The sequence below is a fragment of the Suricata suricatta genome, chromosome 7 (genome assembly GCF_006229205.1).
Source record: "Suricata suricatta isolate VVHF042 chromosome 7, meerkat_22Aug2017_6uvM2_HiC, whole genome shotgun sequence".
NCBI classification, from domain to species: Eukaryota; Metazoa; Chordata; class Mammalia; order Carnivora; family Herpestidae; genus Suricata; species Suricata suricatta.
Genome location: NC_043706.1, coordinates 85,569,734 through 85,595,719, shown reverse-complemented (window position 1 = coordinate 85,595,719; position 25,986 = coordinate 85,569,734). Strand labels below are relative to the sequence as shown.

At 43.2% G+C, this 25,986-nt stretch overlaps 1 protein-coding gene across 2 annotated transcripts in view; it reads left to right on the top strand.

Moving 5' to 3' along the window:
- Window positions 1-25,540, top strand: part of FAXC (failed axon connections homolog, metaxin like GST domain containing) — a 68,217-nt gene extending 42,677 nt beyond the window's left edge. Inside the window, exons 5-6 of one of the 2 annotated variants that reach the window (XM_029945317.1) lie at window positions 14,721-14,837; window positions 23,338-25,540. In XM_029945317.1, the coding sequence (XP_029801177.1) occupies window positions 14,721-14,837; window positions 23,338-23,627 (407 nt within the window). In that variant the 3' untranslated portion in view covers window positions 23,628-25,540. The remainder of the gene's footprint in view (window positions 1-14,720; window positions 14,838-23,337) is intronic. The other variant, XM_029945318.1, reaches the window with a different exon arrangement.
- The last annotated feature ends 446 nt before the right edge of the window (window positions 25,541-25,986 follow it).

The following is a 25,986-nucleotide window of genomic DNA, read 5'->3' as shown; positions in this document are numbered from 1 at the left end:
AAGCACAGACTTGCAAAGTAACCAGTAAAAGACTGAGTACCAGTTTCATGGAAGGCTTATCAGTAACAGGTCTGATCCCTAAAATAAAAACAGTTGGCCACTTTATTCATTATAGACTGTTACCTTAAGGTTGCTTTATATTCTGATTCTTTAATCATCTCTAAGCAATATTGTTTTTTAAAAATTTTCTTGTTTCTATGTGAATTCACTGTTCCAACCCTTTGTCCGTTTTTCTGTCGAATTTGAGGTTCCTTTAACATGTAATTGATCTATGTACGTCTCACAGATCTACTCTCAGTGATGTTTGAGGCAAGTATTTTGTCACTTGCACGTGGAATCTTAAAGATTTCTGCAGATGAACAGCCAGACTCAAGGTTATCCTCCTCAATCCTGACCCCACTGTAGGCATCCACAGCCCTCGTGTGTGTGGGCCTTTGTCCAGCACCTCCCAGCCCCGACCCTACCCTGCAGCAACCTCTGCTTTCTCCACAGAGCTGCCTGCCTTCTGCCCTGGGCCTGCTCCGGACTCAGAGAGCCTGGTGACCAGGGCCTCAGAGCTGCCGGCTCACCCTGAGTAGCCCATCTCACTCCCACACTTGATCACTGACTGTCTCTCAACCTCAGGCTCCTTTCTCCTTCGCCTCTCCCCACCCCGCCATTTTGTTAGGCCTCCACCCTTTTTACTTAACTGTCACTCAGTCTAGCCCCAGATCCATGATGGAAGCTATTCTCACCCCTCCCCCAGACCTTCTCCTTCCCCATCCTGCCATCAGCCTCAGTCTCCTCGCTCTGCGGACTTCTGCCCCCTCCCATCTTTCCCTCTTCAGGAGTCTAAGTTCCAATGCTCTTCTCTCTTCAACCTGTATTTCTTTACAGGTTCCTCCTACTTACACAGAAGTCTCTCCCTTCCCTTATTTCAAGTTTTATTTGGAAGTAGGAAGTAACTACTCTGAGGAGTCTCTCTCATCCTCTGTAAGGCTAATGGAAATGAGTTTTCTTGGGTGTGTTGAAGAACAAAGGATTCAGGCTTTCTCTTTGTCTGGAGGCTTCATCCTCCATTTTCAAGTCGCAGATTCCTGGGCACCCCCTGAGGAGGCATTAGTGTCTTGCTGTTTCAGACCATGATTCTTGGCTGTAACCTACCAACCCAATGCAGGCACTTACTCTGTATGGACTCATCAGTGCTCACAGTGATCCTTCCCATGAAGAAATTGAGGCACAATGAGGCCCCCTGCCCAGGGACACCCAGGTAGTAAATGGCGGAGCTTAGATTTGAACTCAAGTGGTCTGGGAGAAGCCAGAAAGCTTTGCAGAACACTTTTTAGTCTTTATCTTACTTACTGGATCTGTCTGACCCTTCTTTCCTGCTCTTCCTTTGCAGGTTCTTGAAATACTAATGGCGAAGGGAATAAAAAATTCTCTTCTATCTTTTAAGGTCTTCCAGCTGGACTAAAAACTAAATTTACTTGAGATAGATTAACAGGAGGAAAAAAACAGGTTTTTAAAAATGTTTATGTTTGAGAGAGAGCAAGAGAATGAGAGAGGGAGAGAGAGCGAGTGCATGCGTGCAAATGAGGGAGGGGCAGAGAGCAAGAGACACAGAATCCGAAGCAGGCTCTGGACTCTGAGCTGTCGGCACAGAGCCCAATGTGGGCCTCGAACCCACAAACTGTGAGATCATGACCTGAGCTGAAGCCAGATGCTTAACCAACTGAGCCACCCAGGCGCCCCTCCAGTCTCATTTCTTAATCCTCACTCCTTGCCCATTATATGCTAGCCACACTGGTCTCTCTCTGCTCTGCAAACCCAGCAAGCTTTTTTCCAATCTAGGGCATGTGTCTCAGCAGTTCCTGGTGCCTAAAATTCCCGTCCTCAAGCTCTTTGCATTGCTAGATCCTCCTTGACATTCGTATCTCTGGGTAAACATCACCTCGACAGAGAGGTCTTCCCTGACTCACAGAACGTTTAGTGCAGCTGTCAGTCACCCCTATCATGTCACCTTACTTTTATTCTCTGTGTGGCACTTGCTTGCCACTTATTGATTGACTTATTTATTATTGCTCCATGTGATGTAAACTCCATCGGACCGGCGACCTTGTCTGTTCTGTTAGTCCCTGTATCCCAAGCCTCCAGAGCTGTCTTGCATATAATCAAAATAATGTTGACAAGAGCTGGTATGGAGCATTGCCAATGTGCTTAAGTAAATAGTAATACAATATATAATACTTACCCTCTTATGGTAATCTCTACTTTTATAATCATATACATACTGTATATTGTACATTGATTATATAATATTTAACATATTATACATATATATGATATGAAGTATCTACTATAAACATATAATATGTACATCCAGGTGTATGTATATGTGTGTGTGTATGTGTGTATCCTCACAGTAATATAATGGCAATACCTATTCTCATATGATTTTGGTGAGAATTAAATGAGAGGGGAACTATTCTCATTCTCACCAAAGGCATATGAAGGGAGGAGCATTGTTATTATCAGTATTACTATGCCTGGTTTGTAAATGAGGGATCTGAGGTACATAGTGGTTTACTCACTGACCTGAGATACGTAGCTAACGAACAGTGGGCGGGGCCAGGCGTGGGCCCAGGAGCCGTCTGTGGCGCGAGGAGCTCTGTCAGCGCGTGCTCACTCAAGGGATGGGTATACCTGCCTCTTCCCTCGGTGCTCCCCAAATGCCTTCACCCCCGCCCTGCTTTCTGCCCCGTAGCTGTAGGAGGGGCACCCACTGTCTCCTGCCTAGGTTTTGCCACAGCTTCTCAGCTGATGTCCCAATCTCCAGGTCTGCTTTTCAGTTCTGCTAGCATGTTTAATCTAAGATGTAAATCAGAATGGTAGTCCCCCAATCTTTTAGACTAAAATCCAAACTCCTGTTCTTTACCACTTGCATTCTGCTCACATCTCCATCCCCATTTCCCACTTCTCCCTCTCACGCACACGCTACCACAGCAAATTACCCTTGGATTCCTGAAGCACACTGTGCTGTTGGGCAGTTTCATGTCTTTGCATAGGCTGTCTTTCTTGCCTTGCTTAATTCCACAGATTCTTAAGTTTAATTTTTACTTAGAGACTTTCTTGATGTTCTCAACCTCCTCCAGCCCCATGGGGCTGCCTACATTGGATGTTTCTCTTCTTCCCTGTTTCATTTTGTAATGACTTCCATCATGGAATGTTACATTGAACTTGTCTGGCCTCTTTTTGTGCCCCTGCCCCCTCCAGACTTTCCCCAAACCTTGCCTGAGAATATTATTTATTATTGTGAAGGAATTGACTGACTGGCTTCCCTCTAATCCTGGTACCTAACAGAAGGTCTGGTAAATAGTAGGCACTCAGTAACTGGTGAATGAATACTGATGTCCAAAAGGAACTTGAGGCAATCCACATATAAGGGAGGGGAATATAATATATTGAACCATAATATAAAACTTTCAGAAACTGAGTAAAAAAAATCATGCTCTTGGAATGAGTTCCTGGAATCAAGCACAGTTTAACTTTGAGGGGTTTTTTTGGCTACCAAGATAGAAAGGGAAACTTGAGGGGTGCCTGGGTGACTGAGTTGGTTAAGCTTCTGACTCTTGATTTCGGCTCAGGTCATGATCTGATGGTTTGTGAGTTCAAGCCTTGTATCAGGCTCTGTGCTGACAGTGCAGAGCCTGCTTGGGATTCTTTCTTTCTCCTTCTCTCTCTCTGTCCCTCCCCTGCTCTCTCTTTCTCAAAATAAATAAATAAACTAAAAAGAAAAAAGGTAAACTGAACTCACGACTCTGAGATCCAGAGTCACGTGCTTTACGGACTGAGCCAGCCAGGTGACCCTTATTATAGAAAGTGTTTTGAGTGTAAACACTTACAAAAGTTTTCCTTAATAAAAGCTCAAGGTTTAGCATTGAATTGCTGTTCAAGGCATTTTTCTGGAGACCTACTTTAATGTAGTTCCTATATATATATATATATTTTCTGATACAAGTTATTATAGAGTTGGAGCTTAGAGAGTTTATAGGTTTTGATAACTTACTCTATAGCCATAACACAGGCACCTCCTAGACCCACTGTTTAATATAAGATAGTTCTGGGGGGAGAATTTGAGGGAAAGTTTTAGCTAGCCCTGAGTCAGCTATTTTATGTTTAATTCTTTTGGAAGCCAGAGGTATGGCTCTTCCATGCTATTGGTTTAAGAGACTTCTCCTTGCATTAGAAACCAGGTGGTCCTCTCCTTGCATTAGAAACCAGGTGGTCCAGGCTTCAGTGTTCTCTCATGAGAATTTAAGATCCTGACCCGTTGTGTTACCTTGTTAGAAGGCCATTTTGCCTCCACAGAACAGTGAGCTGTAGGGCAGGGCTAAATAGTTCTTCATGGATGATTAGCTCAAGCAAAGCCCTTGGCTGAGCCCTGGAGTTCTAGATCCAAGAGTTCTGTGCCATCAAGTATGGGAGGGAAAGCTTTGGTCTACAAAACTTAAGGGCAAGATATTATAAAATAGTTGCCATTCACTGAAAAATATGTTTACTGAGTACCTACTAGGTATGGGGTATGGGGCTGGGCGCTGAGGGTACTATATTAGCACTCATATAGGGCTCATTATCTAGTGTGATTTCCTTCCTCACTGATTTCACAGTCTAGACAAAGTCACAAGGAGCCATTCTGATGAGACTGTCAGAGCATCTAGGTACCAAATAAACCCCCAAGTACCTGAGTTCAGTAACCTGTTAGAGGAGGGTGTTGGTATAGTCTACTTAAACATTGAGGTTTTCTGCCAAATGTTATAATGTTATAAGGTTTAGCCTCATTGATACAATTTCCCCCCTTGATCCATTATTAGTGAAGAAGGTGATTTTGATTTTTTAAATTAGGAAATTTTTCAGACACAGAAAATAGAATAGTAGTCCAATGAATAGCTTTATAATCATCATCTTGATTTAATGGTTGTTAACATTTTGTTATATTTGCCTTAGCTATTTTTTTTTTGGTGTGCTAGTATTTTAGAGTAAGTTTCAGATATCATGACATTTAACTTTCCAATGCTTTTGAATGTAGCTCTGATAGATTCCTCTTGTAGTAGGCTGCCTCCAAGATGGCCCCCAGTGATCCCTGCCTCCTGGTGTTCATCCTCTTGTATAATCCCCTCCCCCTGAGTGTCAGCTGGATTTACTGGTTTGCTTTCAACAAATAGAATATGGCAGAAGCAATGGGATATCCTTTCCAAGGTGAGGTTATAAAAAGACTGTGGCTTCCATTTTGGGCATCTTCTCTCTCTTGCTCTTGCTCTCGCTTACTTTGACGGAAGCCAGCACTGTTGTGAGCTGCTCTATGGAGAGGTCCATGTGGCAGGGAATGAATATCTCTGGCCAAGAGCCAGCAAGTACCTGAGGCCTGTGAATGAGTTTGGAAACAGCCTCCTTGCGTCAAGTCTTGTGTTAATTGCAGCCCTGGCCAACTTCTTCATGATAGTCTGTGAGAAACCCTGAGCCCGAGGCACCCAGCTAAGGCTGCCTGGATTCTGAACCCACAGAAACTGTGAGGTAATAAATGTTTATTGTTTTAAGCTGCTAAGATTTGGGGTAGTTTGTTATTCAGCAATAAGAAATACACCTCATCGCTATGATCCTGTTAATCCTGGCAGGAGGCTCAGTGATGCTGAGTTGTGAAGATTCACTCCAGGCTGTCAGCGGAGGGAAGAATGCTTAGCCTACTATGGTGGGTGGCAGGCATCAGATCTTGTTTGCCTCACGTTTTTCAGTAAAAGGTTTTACATCTTTCAGAAGTAGATTCTTATCTTTATGTCTCTCAAGATACTATTATTATTACCCATTTCTGATTCCTAAAAGGATTATTTTTGTCTTGGCTCTGAAGAAATCTGTATGTATTCCAAAGTAATAGAGCTTGGCACGGGGGGAGGTTTCTGTCTCCAGATTCAGCGATCTTAGAGAAAGCAGTCTGCATCAGGAAGTCACGTGGCACATTTAAAACCATTTAATGGTCAGGGTACATGGACAAAAACATTCAGTATAGGAGTAATAAGGTCTCCTATGAAGTAGGATAAAGATTCAGTCCTGCACTTAAAAAGAAGCTTTACTCAAAATTTTGATGTGATATTTAGCGTTATCCTGGGTACACCATTTAAGAATGTATTTCCATGTTTAAAGATAAAGTCAGTAGCTTTGTTTTTACCTCAAGGGACCTGTGCCCATCCAGTGAATCTGACTAAGATCCATCCCTCTGGGCAGGCCATAAGCAGTTCTTGTGGTGAAAGACCTCTACCGGTTTTTGGTGCTTGCTCCAATGTTTGAAAATACTTGAGGATCCTGGGGTCTGACTAAAGTGAAACCTGAGATTTATGAAATGAGTAAAAGTCTTTGCAGACCGTGGAGACGGCTTACACGGCCCTGATGTCCAAAGACAACCCCGCCATGGGAATCTACTACTAGTCAGTCTTCTTAAAAGGTTAAGTTCCTTATAAAAGGATTTGAACTTAAATTTCAGTGTGACATTGAGTTCTGTCTGATGTTGTTTCACTCACCAAACCAGAATGTGAGGGCAACCAGATAGTTCTTATTGAATAAGAGAACAGCTGGTTCCTTTGCCCACAGAAGCCAAGACAGAAATGAAATTAAGGGGAAAGCCTCTCCTGGGATGTAGTTTGAGTTGAGGAGTTTGTACTGGGGGGGAGGGTGTAGCCTGGGTGTCTCAGTTGGTTAAGCGTCTCACTCTTGGTTTCAGCTCAGGTTATGATCTCATAGTTTGTGAGTTCAAAGCCTGCGTTGGGCTCTGTGGTGATAGTGCAGAGCCTGCTTGGGATTCTCTCTCCATCTCTCTCTGCCCCTCTTCTGATTGCTCTCTCTCTCTCTCAATATAAATAAATAAACTAAAAAAATAAAAGGTATACTTGGAAGGTGAGGTGAGACTGGGGAGATCCATGTGATTTTTACCCCTCAGATTTCAGTCCAGTGTGTAGTCAGACTCAGAAGCAACAGTAATGTAGAATCTTTAAGAAGAGAGATAGATGGGGCACTTAAGTGGCTTAGTCAGTTGAGGGTCTGACTTTTGATTTCAGCTGAGGTCATAATCCCAGGGTCATGGGATTAAGCCCTGTATTAGGCTCCGTGGAAAGCATGGAGCCTGCTTAACATTCTCTCCCTCTCCCTCAGCCTGTCTCTCTCTCTCACACACTGTCTCTCCCCTTCTCTAAAATTAAAAAAAAAAGAAGAAGAGAGATGAGTAAGGCAGTGAGTCAGTAACATTACATCATCGTTAGAGAGGTTAGTTGTAGTTCTTTATGATTTCCAGGAGCTTCTGTTTACTGATATTAAATTATAATAATACATCAGTCTGAGCAGGCATTTGCCTCCTTCCAAGGAATACTTTCCTAATCTAGATTTCCCATGTGTGAAGTTTTTCCACAATTGGTGCAATTCCTTTATCCAAGTTTTCTAAAGTTACAGTTACGTGCCCCTGGAGGCTTTGGCTGTGTGGCGTTCCCAGGTGTTCAGACACACTGCGAGGACCAGAGTGTAGAAGAACAAGTGCAACTCGTTCCTTGAGGTGGGGATGGGATGTGTGGCCTGGCCTCGTCCACAGGGAATCTGAAGAGCTGGGCCATCAGTGAAGAGAAGATGGGGAGGGAGAGGCAAGGTGACTGGTTCTGGTCAGTGGGGACTCGGTCAAGGTGGTTCGTACAAGCTAAGAACAATTCTTTCTGGGTGTTCTTTCAGGGGCTCTTACAGAAAATTGCAGGACCATCTAGTTGCTTTCCAGAATTAAATCTGAGGAGGAATGAAATGTAGGTGCTTCTTCCACTATGTCCCCTTGACGATTAATAACCTCACATACAGGATAGCAACTCCTTTCTTCCCCGTAATTGAAAGGATAATTGAAAGGAAATCACACACATAGCGATTTTAGAGTATGCTCAGGATTTGGACGAGAGCTCTTTAAAGGAAGCAGGTCAACAAAGAGGGTCTGATCAGGAGTGTAAGAGAGAACAGAAAGTAGGTTTTATTTTTCCTTGTAGCTTTGCTTTCTTAGAGACAGAAAAAGATGCAGAAAAAGAGCTTAATGTGTCTTCTTGAAGGTTGGTTGGTAAGATTCTGAGGCCTGTGCTATCCTTGGGGAAAGTACTCGGAAATGTTTGTTTCTCAGTTTCCCTCAAATTCTTATTTAATTAAAGGTGAGAGAAGGACAAATAGAAAAATGGGTGGTGTCCACATTGACTTCACTGGAATTATCTGCTGATAAGTCATATCAGCACTGAAGTAGAAGGAAATTCACAATTTCTCTTTATTTCTTAGACTAACAGAAAAAGGCCTGCTTGAAATTTTTTATCTAATTTCTCTCTTGAACTTATATTTTCTAGCAAAACCCTTTCTCTTTTTTGCACGCTAGCTAGACCTTGGCATGTCCTGCTGGGCACTCGGGAAAGGTAGCAGCTGTCAGCCCTCACCCATTCTCCACAGGGTGGAGGCTGAGAGCCAGGCAGCAGGCAAGCAGCCTACGATTAGGAGTTCTTTCTTAGTTGTGCCATTATGTGGTCCCACCTCTAAGTGAGACTTTTAAGACCCACTTAGAAAAGTTCTCTGCTTTTCTCCTCTTCCCTTGATTCCCCTGCCCACCAAGCCTAGCTTGCTTCAGCTCTACAGCTTGCTTGTTCTCTCAGTTTGGCCTGAATCCTCAGGCTTGGATTCTGACCATTCTTCTCAGACTCCATGTTGATTTAGTTCTCCCTGGGCAACTCTGTGGCTTTGCTCTCCATATTCACTCTTTCCCCTCATCTCCCGCCCATCACCTCAGTCCGTCCTAATGGGGGTGAGGGACATGGCCACCATGCTCAGTCATCTTCCAGATACTCTCATCCTTGTTGTGTCCTGGTGTCTCCTGGTCAGCCCTGTGTTGCTGTCTATGATGGGAGAAGTGGAGGATAGTGTGGGAAGAGCCAGAGGTCAGGCTTGGAGGTCAGGATAAGGAGCCTTGGATTAATGGGGCCACATGATTTTGACCAGTGATCTTGATAAAGTCCAATCATAGCTCAAGTCTGAGGTACAAAGAACAAATGTCCTCTGGGGCCCCGGAACATTTTTGCTATTCTTGACTTAGCACCCCCACTCAATTTCTGGTCATCCTTAGGCACCCCAGTGGTTCTGTATCTGCATCATGGCTTTTGTCATGGAGAGAAGCTGCCCAAACCTCTCAAGAGAGGTAGGGTCAGATTCTAGAAACACCCAGGACCAGCTAGCATTCCCTAACCCTCAGTGGAGCCAATTCCTTTTGCCCCTGCTGCGGGCTTCTCTTCTCCTCTGCTCCTCCCCTCTGGCTGTTTGCTCCCTGTATCTGTGAATTCCCTCACTGGTCTCTGCTGCCTAATGGCCACTTGAAGATCAGGACGTGGAGTGGAGTTATGTGAAATCACCCTGGGGCACCGGAAGTCACCCTGCCTTCAGTTGCTGGATCTACTTCACACTCTTTTATGCTGGGGGCTCCCCCTTTCAGCCAGGAGTGCTCTGCACCCTCAGGAAGGTGTTCCAGGTGCTTGGAGACTGGCATCTGGTGGAGTAGCCCTCAGGGAGGCTGATATCCCTCCCCTCCCAGGGTTTCTGTTATGTTCAACCTTCATTTGCCCTCATTAATGGTTCTGGTCCACGCTCCCAACCTGGAGGCTGGCAGGGAGTCATGGGTGCTCCGATATCTCTTAGCTGCTTCTGTCCCTCCTTCCAGAAGCTGGTGGGGATAGTTTATCTACTGAAAATAAAGCCTGAGTTGCTTTGTCCCCCCGCCTGTTCCCTCAGTGCCCTTCAAAAGTGCCCTTAGTGTTTTGTTTTTTGTGATGTCTGGCTGCAAGATATGGAACCGCCTGGTTAAAGCTGGGAGGGCTAAAGTCTTGAGGCCTTAGCTTGGCTGTTTGTTTCTAAGCAGACGCAAATCTAAATTCAATTTGTCTCTTACAGTTACTTCCTGCCAACATCCAAGAGGGCAAAGCTAGAGCAATTTGAGCAATAAAATATATAATGAAAGTACTGGATTATAAGCCATAGAAGAAGATAGGTATTGATGGATACATACTTACATAAATAAATAATTGAATACACTAATAAATGGGGGATGTAGGGAATAGTAAAACTCTAATCAATTCGGGTAGAGGGAGTGAGAGAAATAGAAAATCCTGACGAGACAAACATCATAGTAATGACCGTTTCAGATAGCATCCATCAGTGGGTGGTAAAATCAGTGGGCCAAAGTTTTCAGAGAAACATGATATTTATACAGTTTCAAAATAGCTCTCCCAAGATTATTAATTGCAAAAGGAAAAATAGTACCATTACAGTGAAGAAACCTCACAGATACCACGTTTACCACAAATTCAAGGTTAACCTCACCAATGATAAGACACCTAGACATCATGGGCCCTCTAATATGATGCCCTGAGAGGGTATATTAGTCAGGGTTCTTCAGAGAAACAGACCCATAGGATGTATATAAATAAATAAATATATTCTGTATATGCATATTTAGTATAAAATTTTAGTGTAAGGAATTGGCTCATGCCGTGATAGAGGCTGACATGTCACAACATATGTTGGGTGAGTCAGCAAGCTACAGACCCCGGATTGCTGACAGAGTGGTTCCAGTCCAAACATCAGCAGGTTCAAGACCCAGGATGACCCAGTGTTTCAGTCTGAGTCCGAAGGGAGGAAAAAACCCATGTCCCCATTTGAAGGCAGTCAGGCAGAAAGAATTCTCTCTTACTCTGGGGAGAGTCAGCACTTTTGTTTTATTCTTCAACTAATTGGATGAGGCCCACCCATATTCGAGAAGGTAATTTGCTGTACTCAGTTTCCCACTTAAATGTTAACCTCACCCAAAACACTCTCACAAAAATATCCAGAATGATATTTGACCAAATAATTTAGCTCTCAGTGGCATAGTCATGTTGACACATAAAAGTAACCATCACAGAAAGGTACATGGTGTTCCATGGTATTGTTGCCAAGAATGCATGACCAAACCTTTTTTAGGTTTATTTATTTATTTTTGAGAGAGATGGTGAGAGAGAGAGAAGGGAAGAGAGAGAATCCCAGGTAGTCCCTGCACTGATGTGGGGCTTGAACCCATAAACAGTGAGATCATGACCTAAACTGAAACCAAGAATCAGATGCTTCACTGACCGAGCCACCCAGGTCTGCCTGCTTGACCCAATCTAATCATAAAAAACCTTAGACAAACTCATAATGATGAACGTTGTGCAAAATAAGTGACCAGTATTCTTTAAAAATGTCAGGGTTATGTACGACAAGGAAAGAGGGAGGAAGTTTCTGGTTGGCAAAGTTGAGGGCACATGACAAGTAAACGCAGTGTGGGATCCTAGATTGGATCCTGGGACACAAAAAGACATTAGTTGGAAAACTAATAAAATTGGAATGCAGTCTACAGTGCAGTTAATAGTATTGTATTCATATTAATTTCATAGTTTTGATAAATGCACTTGTGGTTATAAAAGGTTGATATTAGCAGAGGCCAGTGAAGGGGTAAATAGGAACTTTGCTATTTTTGTAACTTTTCTGTAAGTCTAAAGTCATTTCAAAATAAAAAGTTTTTTTAAAAGTATTTTTTAAAAAGTTTATTTATTTATTTTTAGAGAAGAGAGAGAGAGCAAGTGGGGGAGGGGCAGAGAGAAGGAGAGAGAATCCCAGGCAGGCTCTGTACTGTCAGCACAGAGCCTGACATGAGGCTTGAACTCACAAACGATGAGATCATGACCTGAGCCAAAGTTGGATGCTTAACTGACTGAGCCCTGGCACAATCCTATAGGGACCATTGGCTGGCACACCTCTCCTGCCCTTGAATGATGGCACAAGAGCTCTGGGTCAGGGTCCCTCGGCCAACCTGTGTCTCTAATGCCTGCAGCACTAATGCCAAGGAATGGAGCCAGCAGGGTGCACTATTTGAGAAATAACTGACACTCGTGAGAACAAATGATTTACCCAGGTTTGCTTTGTTGTTTTTGCCCACATAGCATTTTTCCCGTGCATTCCCAGTATTCAAGTAGTGGGCTTTTAGATCCCAGGGTAAGACCCAAATGATGGAGATGCTGGTTGGCAATGGGAAACATGCAAGGACTCTGGCATGAACAGCTTGCTCGTCCTCCCTAGAAAAGACAATGTGGGTATGTTCAGCAAATTGCAGGGCTTTCCTTGGTCCCTGTGTTGTTGTTTTTAACTTACTTTTAAAATTGAGATAATATTGACATAAAACATTGTGTGCGTTTCCGGTGTACAAAGTGTTAATTGGATACATTTTCATATTGCAGTAGCAGCACGGCCTCAGCTAGTACCTCCTCCAGCCTCCAGCACCAGCCTCCAGCTTTACCCGGGCGGTGTTGGCCTGGTAACTCGCATTCCCACCACCAGCCATCTCTCCTCCCAACTTGTTTATGGACTGTCGTACCGTCATTGGATACTTGGTGTTGTCAGCTTGCCACTCAAGAATAGTGAAATGGATATTATTAGAGTACAGCATTTAGAACCATGCTGACATGTAGTAAACATTGTTTTAGAGTTTGTTTCATAAAAATAAGAAATTATTCTTACTGTCAAAGAATTTACCAAATAGCTGGAAAGATAAAATGTGTAAACAAAAAAACCCACTAGCACATAGCACAGTATGGAAAAAATGCTACTCAAGAGGCTGGGTGAGAAGAGGCAAGACTTATCTTCTTTTCTTTTTTAATGTTTTTAATTTTTTTTATTCAGAGAGAGAACATGTGAGTGGGGGAGAGGGGCAGAGAGAGAGAGAGAGAGAGAGAGACAGAGAGAGAGAGACAGAGAGAATCTTAAGGCTGCACACTCAGCACAGAACCTGATGTGGGGCTTGATCTCATGACTTTGGGATCATGACTTGAACCAAAATCAAGAGTTAGATGCTAGAGGCAACTAGGTTGTCTCAGTTGGCTAAACATCTGACTTGATTTGGCTCGGTCCTGATCTCATGGTTCATGAAATTGAGCCCTGCTTCAGGCTCTGCGCTGACAGCAGAAGCTTGTTTGGGACTTTCCCTCTCCCTGTCTCTCTGCCCCTCTCCTCCTGTCACATGTGTGCTCTCTCTCAAAATAAACATTAAAAAAAAAAAAGAGTTGGACGCTTAACTGACTGAGCCATCCAAGTGCCCAAAGAACTATCTTCTGTGTGCTCTCCTTGGTCACCTCATTCATTTGTCTAAACAACTAGCAATTCCTCCCATTTTATGGTTCAATAAATTGAAGTTAATAGGCACACAAGGCTTTACTGTCCTATCAGGTCATATGTGTAATACTGAAATTTGCACACAGAAATGTCTGAACCGGAAACTCCCATTACCACCAGAAAGAGTAGAGAAAGCTTTGAAAGGAGGCTTGTGCTGGACCTTGAAGGATGGATAGAATTTACCAGATGGAGGGCAGTGGGGGGCACATGCAGGTTGTAGGGGGCAGGAAAGGGGTGGCACAGCACGGGCAAGAGTGTAGGCGTGGGAAGCACCAAGTGTGCTGGGGCATGGCAGGTGACCCCCGGATGTGCTCGAATAAGAGAGGAGTGACAGATAAAGCTGGAACGTGGCTTGAGGGCAAAGCATTCTGAGCCTGAAATTCTGAGTTTGGGCTTTATTTCATAACCCCTTTCACAGCCCATTGAAGGTGTTTTTGGAAGGGAGTGGTATGGTGAAAAGAGTACCTTAGTGACTTAAGTTCAGGTGGGATATGGAATGGGCTGGAGAAACAGAGAAGCTGCTGTCGTGGAAGCTAATGTGTGAGGTACCTAGCTATGGTGCATTATGCCATTCATCCTCACGGTAGCCCTAAGAGATGGGCACCGTTAATATCACCGCCATTTTCCAAGTGGGCAAATGGAGGCTTCGAGAGGTTGAGCACTGACCAGCCTACCACAACGAATAGTGGCGTTGCTGGGATATAAACCAGGTGGGTCCAGTGCCTCCTCTGCTGCCTCTGTCTGCCACGGTGTGCAGCAGTACCTCGGGAGACATCCAGGTGGCGAGGACTGAACTAGTTCAGCAGTGATGGAAAAGGAGAGAGGGGAGCAGCAGTGCGAAACACTGTTGTATGTGGGCCTGGTCCTGGGACTGGACCTGTAGCTTCCTAGCTTCTCTTTATGTAGTGTTTCCTGTGGAGACAGGTGCTCAGCGGCGAGAGCGTTGCCAAGACCGAGGGGCAGCATGGACAACCTTGCCTCCATGCTTCCTGAGTAGTTCATTTCAGGCTTCTTGTTTTTCATGAGGACATATATTAATCTAAGAAAGCAAGTGCTGAGGTTAGTGCCCTTGGTTTGGGTTACTTTTGAGACAGTGTAAGCAAATTTCCAGCATCTCCGGCTTCAATTACTAGCATTTGAGACAAGGAGGTGCCTCCAGAGGTCTGTGGGTGATTAGATCTCCCCTTTCCCCATGAGCCTCCTTCCTCATCTGCTTCTCTTGATATGTTCCCACTTACTTCCCTGTTTTGCTACTGTATGGGTTAATATATCATAAAGTTGTTTTATTTGTTTTACTTTTGTTTCTAATTTTTTTTAAGAGAAAGGGGGTGCATGCATGTTGACCCTGCAAAGCTTTTGACATGCAGTTAAATGAACCTATAACTCGAGCGTGCTGAATGCCATGGTGACCGTGGAGGGTAGTGCAGGCCATTCCAGTGACCTCTGTGCTCTGTCTGCTGCAGGTGATAAGAAGTACATCATGGGGCCCAAGCTTTCTACTCTCGACGCCACTGTCTTTGGACACTTGGCACAGGCAATGTGGACCTTACCTGGGACGAGACCTGAGCGGCTGATCAAAGGCAAGCCCTGCAAACCTCTTCAGGTTTGGGAGCTGCTGTGGGGTGAAGGGTAGGGGTAATGCAACGGAGAATTCCAGGCTATTGCCGGTGAGCTTTACTGTGCTTTGTGGAGACACCCAGCTGTGGTGTCCGGGGCCGGGGTCAGTTTATTGCGCTCAGGATGTTCAAGGATTGAGGAGGACTGGGCTTCTCACTTGCCATCTTGCCTAGACTATGTTCTCCACAAGGCTGACATATATCATACCATGTTTTACACTAGGGCTTTTCTTTTATCTCCTTATACAGTGGGTTTAACACTTGTTGAAACAGGGCTTGAATTCCATGTGCCCTTGTTTTCTTGTCTTCCTTAACTTCCTTCGGACAGTGGTGGCTCATCACTTTCTGGCATATCCAGTGCTGCGGTAACCATGGCGGGGGTGAAGCTGATGGACCCACTGCCCATCTCCGTGCTCCTTTTGAGTCTGAACTGGTCTTATGTATTTCGCATGTAGGAATAAGATCATATGCTTCTATGTCACTTGAGTTCAAAACATTCTTCCCTCCTCTTTCAGTGGGCGTCTATAGATCATACATGGAGAGCAGTAGAGCTAGTAAGTTCAAGATTGTAAAAATGGAGCAAGTACTAACTGATGTTTTGTAAGTTTGGTACTATGCAAAGTGTTATTATTATATTATTATTATTAGTAGTAGTAGTACATTTCAGCCAGAGAAGCATAACCTGTTATCTTTGTTGTGTGATCTTGGCTGTAAAGCCTACCAGAGTTAACTTCTAATTGGAGGGGTGGAAGTGGGAACAAATGGGACCAGATTAGAGGATGGATATATGTGTGGAGGTTAAGGTGAGGGTGATAATCCAGGAGTAAAATTCATGGTAGAAAGGGAGCAGGGCCACTGAGCTGAACGTAGTTTGATATCAAGGACCAGATCTTGACGTGTGTGGGGGAGGGCGGTGCCGACGCAAGTGGTGAGTTGTACGTGGCAGCTGGGGCATCTGGGAGAGGCTTCTCCCGTGTGGGTAGATGGGAACTGTTTGGAGTCCTCTCCACTTGTGTGCATGGGGGCTGGGGAAGTGGGAATCAAAGTCTAATATTTGGGTTTGGAAAAGGGTGTGATGGAGTTGACCAAGGTATTTGTGCCCCAACTGAGCAGGTTGGGGATATAGATGACATCACCAATGAATAGTATGTAGAATGCTTTGAATGTTGGGTGGATGGATGGTTGGAACCAACCGAGGCAGAACCATACAAGAAACTAAGGCAGGTGAACAGTCATGTGTGGCGGTCACAGGTGAGTGGATAGGTAGGTTGGTGAAGGCTGAAGTTCTGTGCGTGCGTGTGTGTGTGTGTGTGTGTGTGTGTGTGTGTGTGCATGTGTGCCCAGAAGCCCAGACCAGGGTTTGGACAGCAGGAGTCATTCTCCAGATCCTCATATTGGTGGGGATGAGGCTTCAGATACATTACCAAACTTAGTTGGAATGGATGAGGCATTGACTGAAGGTTTTCCAGAACTTCAGCTGAGTGAGGCTAGGAATAGTGTGGACTGATACTTAATTTCCTAAATGACCAGCATGGAGATGTTCCTTGTTTTGTGGTATGTTGAGATTTACCTAAATTGAATATGTTATCCTATTGGTGATGCTTATAGTATTTAAAATAGTTTATCTTTATTTTAATCAGATTTTCCATGATCATCTAAAATATGTTTGTTCCCTTTGGTTAATTTAGAGATATGATTTATATTTACTCTCTGTTGCTGTTACTTCCTGCTCTCTTTCCCTAGCACACCACTCTTACCTTGTACATACATCTGTCCACATACTTTTATACACACATATCCCATACACTTGTACACATAGATTTACGTTTGTACCCAAGCATGCATACACACACACACACACACACACACACAACCGAGGTCTCCTGGTATTTAGTCAGAGCATTTAGGTATTCATTGTCAGTAGAACTATCGAATTCTATAGAATCCCTCTCAGGAATGAAGCATCTTTATGTTAAATTATTTATGACTTGGCCCTTTTCTCTTTTACTTCCTGGAAGGACCTGAAACACTTAATGATCTTTTTAAAGAAATGGCCAGACTTTTTGGAGGATTGATTTTGAGTCCCATCTAAGACCCACACATTTGGGGGAATCTGACACCATCATCTGCAAGGGACTTTGGCAAATAAAAGTACACATCATGTACTTTGATTCTTAAACAAGGTAGCAGCTTCCAGTTCTCCCTGGGGGCTGGTATGGCATGAGTCCACAGAGGGCGTCTTAGGGGCACCTGGGAGTCTGGTTAAGCATTTGACTTCAGTTAAGATCATGATTTCACGGTTCAGATTCTGTGTCTTCCTCTCTCTCTGCCCCTACCCTACTCACACTCTGTCCGTCTGTCTCTCTCAATCTCTCGGTCAAAAATGAATAAACATTAAAAAAAAGTCCACAGAGGGTCTCTAAATCTCATTTTGGTCATTGGTTTCATGCCCTTTTGAATCTTCTGATTGGAGCTGCTAATAGACTAATATTAATATCAACTTCTTTCTCTGCTTTTGTTCTTTCTGTGTGGAGACTTTTCAAGAAGTAACAAGATGAATAGACGCAGAAACAACTAGAACCTGTTATGACTTAGAACTGACCCAAATCTATGAGTGTGAATGGCTTAGATTAGGCAGTTTTCTTTTCTTTCTTTTTTTTAAAAATATAGTTTGTTGTCAAGTTGGTTTCCATAGAACACCCAGTGCTCATCCCAACAAGTGCCCTCTTCCATGCCCATCACCCATTTCCCCCTCTCCCCCACCCCCATCAACCCTTAGTTTGTCCTCAGTGTTTAAGAGTCTCTCATTTTTGCCTCCTTCCTGCTCCTTAACTATTTTTCCCTCTTCTCCTCCCCCATGGTCCTCTGTTAAGTTTCTCCTGAGTGAAAACATATGGTATCTGTCCTTCTCCGCCTGACTTATTTCACTAGCATAACACCCTGGAGTTCCATCCATGTTGCTACAAATGGCCAGAGTTCATTCTTTCTCATTGCCATATAGTACTCCATTGTATATATATACCACATCTTCTTGATCCACTCATCAGGTGATGGACATTTAGGCTCTTTCCATGATTTGACTATTGTAGAAAGTGCTGCTATGAACATTGGGGTACATGTGCCCCTGTGCATCAGCACTCCTGTTAGATCAGGCAGTTTTCTGCCCCAGCTATGGATTTGCCAGGGCTCTGTCGGCCTTGTGACATGTGTGAGTGTGTGAGTGTACATGTGCATAAATGTTAGCTTTTGGTCCTAAATATTAGTTATAGTAGCTAGCCCTACAGGCTAGTTCTGGAGCCATCTAAAATAGTGAGAAATTTGCCTTAATTTAGGTGAGTAGGAGGACAGACTTTGAATATTCAGCAATTCTTAAAATATACATAAGTATATGTTTGCATGTAGATAGATGTAGATATATGAAATATTATTTCCTTGCTGGAGAAAACCTAGAAAAAAATAGAAAAGTTAAAAAAATAACTTGTATCCCTGTCATCCACAGGGAACTGTTAATATTGCGGTATGTATTCTTATCTTTCATCAAGTATATGTATGTATATATTTTTAGAAATTGGGATCATGATGTTGATACAGTTATATACCTATAAATTTTAATTAACTGTGTACTCATTTCCCTTGTCATTAAATATACCTTAAAACAATATGCTTAGTTGTTGCATAATATCCTATCCTAATATATCCTATCCTGTGGCTACATTGTAATTTATGTGATTAATCTTTTTTTGGTCTCATGGGTTATTTCACAGAATTTTTTCTAATATTCTGTAGTGAATATTGTATAAATATATATTCTTGCTTATCTCTGGTTATTTCCTTAAGCTAAATTTCTATCTCAAAAGGTTTAGGCCCTTGGTCTGTACCGCTAAACTGTTTTCTAGAAAGACTGTAGCAGTTTATATTCTTATGAGCTGCATCTGAAAGCACGTCAAATTTTGTTCCTCAGTGAAGATTGAATATAATATATTTTGAAATTTTTGCCATTTTTCCAGTAAAGAATCTCGGTTTTACTCTCGGCAAATTCTTCATGTAGAGTCCCATTTGACATTTTGTTCTGAGTGTCCTTATTATGAGAGAATTGCACGGGGATCTGGGCCCTCTTCGAAACAGACATGGAGAATCGGAGCCTGGAGCAGTGGAGCAGAAGCACCCGAAGGGAAGGAGTTCACCACCGGTCTGCCCACACATTGCATGTAGTGCGGCCACACAGCCCGGTGCTGTTTTTCTGAATCTGTAAGAAGCACAGCCTTCTGTGCTTTCTCATTATGCTGAGAAAAACTTTATTCATCGGTTCTTTTACCAACAGCCATTTGTGGGTGTTCTTTTTTGGTTATTATTTGATTGATTGAAAGATGGAAAAAATGTTGGCTATCCTGGGAAGTAGCAGAATCTGTACCCACCCGCACACTTACTGTTCTCCATCTGGACGTGTTCAGCTAGAGGTGGTTGTGGAGAGTTGGGTCTCAGGAAGGGGCTGGCTCAGATGACTTTTTTTTTCTTCAGATGACTTTTGTGGCTATTTGTATTTTTAGATCTACAGACTAGTATCCTTTAGCTTCAAGGAGATGAGGGGAAGGTGCTGACCTCATCACAGCATTCAAGTTTGTTTTGAACTTAAAAATTTTTTAATTAAATCTTTTACAATGTTTATTTCTTTGAGAGAGAGAGAGACAGAGTATGAGTTGAGGAGGGGCAGAAATAAGGAGACACAGAATCTGAAGCAGGTTCCAAGCTCTGAGCTGTCAACACAGCCTGATGTGGGGCTCAAACCCACCAACCGTGAGATCATGACCTGAGCTGAAGTCAGATGCCTAACTGACTGAGCCACCCAGAAACCCGTTTTTAGTGTTTTTAAACTAAACAATAGAATTGCATTATGCACATTACTTTATAACTTGCTTTTTTAAAAAATAGTTTTTAAATGTTTGTTTATTTTTGAGAGAGGGAGAAAGAGAGAGAGAGAACACAAGCAGGGGAGAGGCAGAGAGAGAGGGAGACGTAGGATCTGAAACAGGCTCTAGACTCTGAACTGTCAGCACAGAGTCCAATGTGGGGCTCGAACTCGTGTACCTCAAGATCATGACCTGAGCCAAAGTCAGATGTTTAACCGACTGAACTACCCAGGTGCCCCACTTTTTTCACTTTATAAAATGTCATGTCTTTTTAACAGCTGCAAAACATTATATAGAATTGATATACCACAGTTTATTCAATCAGTCCCTGTTGATGGACATTCAGGCTGTTTTCCATCTTTCTTTCTTTCTTTTTTCCTGACACAATGCTGTTGACGTCAGTCTACATATATCTTTATATACTGATGCTTTTATTTTAGTAGAGTAGAGAACTAAAAGTGGAGTTCTGGGCCAACAGGTACATTTAAAATTTCAACAGATGACTTCAGATTACTTTCCAAAAAAGGTTATAGCAATCTTATAATTCCACCAGATGTAGTTACAATGCCTGGCCCTCCACATTGGATTTCATCAGATTTTAAGGTTTACCAGTTTGATGGATGAAATTCTTACCTGATTATGAGTGCACTTGGAAAAAATGAAGTTTTTCCCTTATTTCACAAAGTTTACACCTTCAACATAGACATTTATGTTAACAGAGGAAGATCACACCACACACACACACACACACACACACACACACACACAAAGCCTGTTTCGTTGCCAACTGTTTTTTATTTTTTGGCCAGGACACGTCGAGTCAGCTGATGGAGAATCTAGGCACTGAAGGGACTGGCAAAGCCAGACGGGGCAGAACTCAAACATAAAAGTTCATTCTTTGTTCTGCTCTTTATCAGTGACAGGAAATGAGGATGGGTGTGTGAGCTCCTAGTTATTGCTTATCAAAGCAAATCTTTCGTGGGCTGCATGAGAGAAAGATCACTTCTTGACATCTCATTATCTTTGAGGGGCAGCACCTGTCCCCTTGTAATTCTTCATACCCCAGAAAGAATTTGAGAAAAATATTCTGTTACAGGGAGTGTGTGTCTATGAATTTTCTTCAGGCTGTGAGATCATCAGTAGGGAGAGAGAGAGAGCAGGTTCATGGTGAAGGGCATGGAGTCTGGAGATTGCTGGTGTTTAATTCTTGGCTCTTCCACTTTTCTTACTCTGTGACCTTGGGCAAGTTACTTAACCTCTCTGTTGCTTCAGTGTTCTCATGACAGATGGGAATAATAATAATTCTTGCCTCATAGGATTGTTGCAGGGACTAATTCAACAGATGAATTAAAAACACTTCAAACAGAGCCTGGTACACCATAAGGACTATATGCATGTTTGCATATCATTATTATTATTAATTTTTATTACTGCACACTGAAGTGGTATTAATATCACATAGTACAAAGGCAGGGAGGCTTTCCTGGAAGAAAAGTGAAGAAACAGGTGGTAGAAGAAACAGCTACAAGAGAAGTGGATGGAATCATGCATGGTGTAGATCCTGTGGATATTGTGAATAGATTCTAACTTTCTAGCTGCTCCCTAAACAGCTCGTAGGGAATGGACTTGACTGAGGCAAACGCAGCTGTCCCCAGACCCTGCTGTGAAGTGACCGTAATCCGTCTTTGATTACCATCCCCCCACCAGACCTGGGTGTTGCCTCCACATCTTTATCCGGTTCTGGGTTCCCTGTGACTGGCAGCAGCACCTGCTGAGGTGTTTCCAACTGCTTTCCTGAGGGAGAATCTGAGTGAAGGTTTGCCACGCATCGTCTTTAAGGAGCAGTGATGTTGGCTCCTGGGCCTCTGGCTCATGCGCATGTATGTAGAATCTTCAAGGAGGGGCAGTCAGAAGGGACTCCTCTATAGTGTGAGTTACAGTGTTATGATCTGAGCCAGTGGAAAACGGTGGCCTGGAACCGGTTCTAGCTCACTGGTTGATAGGATCTATGAAATAGGGGGAATTGCTTCATTGTGTTTTGTAGGACATGTGCTTATTGAAACAGAACAGCAATCCAGTTTTGAAAGTTTTTCATGGAGAAATGTGTACACATACAAAGTAATAGGAAGTATTAAGAATGACAGTGGATAGATAGGAAATATACTGAAAGAAATTACACCAAAATGTTAACTATGATTACCTTTGATTGACGAGATTATAGGTGCCTTTCATTGTCTTCTTTATTTATACTGTTTCTATATACAGACGTCTAATGTTCCAAATGAGAATGTATTCTCTTCTTTGATAGAAAATAAAATAGAGGAGTTAAAGGCTATGATCAGTAGAACTGTTAATGTAGAAACAACCTAAAGAGCCATAAAGGGGGTGTGGTAAAAACAGAATGAAACTATGGTACATCTGAAAAATGAACTGCTGTGCGGTCATCAGGGTGATGGTGTGAAATCGACAGTTTTCCATTATATGTTGTTAAGTGGGGAAAAGTAACATAGGGGACAGTATATAGTAAATGCTAACTAGCAAATGTAAATTTGTATAAATGTATATCCAAGAATATAAAAGAAAATATTATAGTGAATGTGACTATTGGTAATTCTTTTATCTTTTTGCATTTCCATATTTTCTAATATTCTTCAGCAAAGCATGGGTTACCTCTATAATAAATAGATGTTTATATAACTTTAAAAAAAAATCCAAAGAATATTCTCAGGGCCATGAAGTCCTGGAAGGGAGGGACAAATCATGTAGGCAGTAGTGCCATCTGGTGGATCAAAGGCAAAAACTCACCCGCTTCATGTTTCATTTGGAATTAGGAAATGAAAGCAATTCGCTGTCATGTTTCAGACAAATGCCTGGACAATTTTAGCAACGTAACAGAAGTGTTTCTTTAATTCACGTGAAAAGGAAGTAGCCCAGTAACTAAGTGGGGACCTAATTATGAGTGTCGTGGTTCAGTTTTATTTAAAAATATCTTTTTTATTAAATGTGCCTGGGGGCACACTCATCCTTAGACAATTCTGAGTTATCCATTCGATTTAGGATTGTTTAGAGCAAGACTTGCATGTTAACATAACTTTTTCCAGCTCCGTGGCATGGTACCCAGCTCTTAACAACACCGCCGATCTTTGTGGAATGAGTGATCGCTTCTGGCTGGCTGAGCCCACTAACAGTCGGTGTACTTGCCTGGGCTATAAATTAATTTACCTATGACCCAGTCGAAGTACCAGTTGTCTTGATGAGCAAACATAAAATAATAGAATGCTTGACAACACCAAATGATGGTAATTTAGTTGCCATTTTGGATAAATTACCCTCCCACCCCCAGACTTCCTCCTAAATCTCAGCCCACTCACTACCGGAACTTTTCCCATTCACCTTTCTTCTTACGTGCATGAAAAGCTAAGTATTTGTTAATCCGTCTGTGGAAGAACGCTGTCAGTGTCTGCCCCACCACATTCTTCCCAGCCCCGCAGAAGGCCGAGCGGCTGGTAGATGATGGCCTTTGAGAATTAACCCTGGCTTTGCTTCCCGCCCCGCAGGTGAGCTCATCAACCTTGCCATGTACTGTGAGAGGATAAGGAGGAAATTCTGGCCCGAGTGGCACCACGATGATGACAACACCATCTACGAGTCTGAGGAGAGCAGCGAAGGCAGCAAAACCCACACGCCCCTGCTGGACTTCAGCTTTTACTCAAGGACCGAGACCTTTGAAGACGAGGGAGCAGAGAACAGTTTTTCCAGAACCCCGGACACGGATTTCACCGGACACTCGCTCTTTGATTCTGACGTGGACATGGACGACTACACAGACCACGAACAGTGCAAGTGACATCCAGCCTCGCTGACCCTCTTCTGCCAGAGCTGCCACGCCCTGGGGTTGGTCCAATTTCCCAGGAAGAATTCCACCTGAGCTGGGAGGAGATCTTCGTGCTTGGCACACTTCTCACGAGCTAACTGGACGATAGCAGCCTTATTTCTTTTTGTACGAACGAAACACAGAACCATTCAGACGGCTCCATTTAAAACAAACAGGAAAAAAAAATGTCAGCATGGTTCCTGAAATCCATTTTTGTTTTCATTAGAAAACTAACGTTGTGTGATAGAGCAGGTGTGAGAGCAGGCTGTCTATAGATCGTGTCTGTGTAGATCCTCTTCAACCCGAGGGCTTAGTCGTGAGACGGATTTGTGAACATCCTTCATCCACCTGGGTTCAAAATAATGAGAGAGATCATTGGGAGAAACGTTCAGGAGACAGATGTCCTATGGTGGTTGCTTGTATTTCGTGTGTGTATATTGTATGTTGAGATAATTCAAATAAAATCCATAGATATTTGGTGAACACCTACTATGTGCGAAGCACTGTGCTAGGTGCTAATCAGCATAAGATTTATTCTCAGTCCTGCCAGTGACTAGCTGTGTGATTTCGGGCGAGTCCCTTAATTCTTGTGTGCCTCATTTCCCCCACCTGTAAGGTGGGCCTAACAGTACTCTCCACCTACCTACCTCACAGGGGTGTTGTGAGGATTCATGTGGTAGTATTCGGCACTTTAACCCTCTTGGAAGAGGTGTGACATAAACACAACATTATTTTTTACTGTGCTTCCTACGTATGAAGATTTGAGGGCAAAGGAATTCCATGTCCAGTCAACAGCAGCCATAGTCACTCAGAAAAGCCAAGCAGACGAAATGCACGCAAAAACGCAGTTAGGATTTGGTTACCATTCTTCTCTGTGATCTTGCTTGAATTGAAATCTTTTATTGAAAGACCCTTGAAACTACTTCCACAGATCATCAACGGCCATACACAGTCTTCAGTGCTGTGTATTTGCAGACGTCTTTCTTTCGTTGCCCAAGCGCCTGCTGGAATGTTGTCCTTTGTAGACTCCCGAGTGTTAAGTTGCCCGTGTTTGATTTATTTGAAGGGAATAAAGCTCAGGAATATGAGGAGTTTCACAGAGGTGAAGGGAAAAGGATTTGACTGATTTTTCTAAGTAGATGATAACCAACTTTTAATGTCTTTTTGAAAATGAATCGTGGAAGATGTATTGAAAAGATGGAGTATGAAGAGGATCATGTTACAGGTGTCAAAGCACTCTGTGCAGTGTAGACTCTATGCAGTTTTACTGATGCAACTTTTCTGGCGTTCTCAGCCATTGCCCCATGAGAGGAAGGTGATGCTGGGGACAAATCTCATGTTTGAGCCGCCCTGTGCTCCCTCTCCTTCTCTGTAGAGCACACGGACGTTTGGGGGTACTGTCTTTACTAAAGCGCTCTATCTCTGAAGACATCTTTTTTGTTGACTTAGGACATTTTCCGGTGAAACACGGGTGAAGATGCTGGGGTGAAGGCCATGGATTTGGGCTAGGAGAGTTGGTGTTACAATTTACAACCGCAAACAGAGCGGCTTTGCTTCCGATCACAACGGACTCACTGGGTAATGGTTATTCATGGTGGGGACAAAGAGGTATTTTTTTTTTTTTAATAAGACAGCAACTTCTGTTGAGAAGTTCATGTACTTTGCTTGAAAAAGACTCTCTTTGAATATGGCTTTTGCAAAAACAATCCTAAAATGCTGCGGATTCACAAAGAGGTAAAGGGGGAGAGTTGCTGAGGCTGTTTACCATTTGGAGCCACAGTGTAGGACCCATGTAACAGGAGCAGACACTGAGAAACCTCAGTGAGAGATTCTCATTGCACTGGAAACTCAGTTGTTAGTTTCTTATTAAAAGCATTCATCTTTGAGAGGACTGTTTGGTGCCTCATGAAAATGTGGTGGAGAAGATATGAGTGGATGAGCGTGCTGTATCTCCAGTGTCACTTGGGGGGGACTCATCACCTTTTCTGTCTCTAACAAACATGTTCCAAGGTCAGCTGGTGGTAGTTCTGTGTGACCGGGGAAACTTCTGGCTTGAAAATGTGAATGTAATAACCAGCTAGGCCATGGACCCGGCCGCACAAAGACCGACTTGCCCTATCACCACCCATATCTGGAAAGAGTTGTGTTTGCAATTTTGCCTGCAATTTATTCTGACTGTCCGGCACAAAGGGTGTTGTATCTTCACGTCAAGAGTGATTTAAGTTATGGCCGACTAGAGTCGCCTATCGTTTCACTGTGCATTGCTTGCAGGGCAAGTACAGAGAGAGCCAGTTGTTCATTGTGAAGTTGTAAAATAAGTCATTCTTTCCAG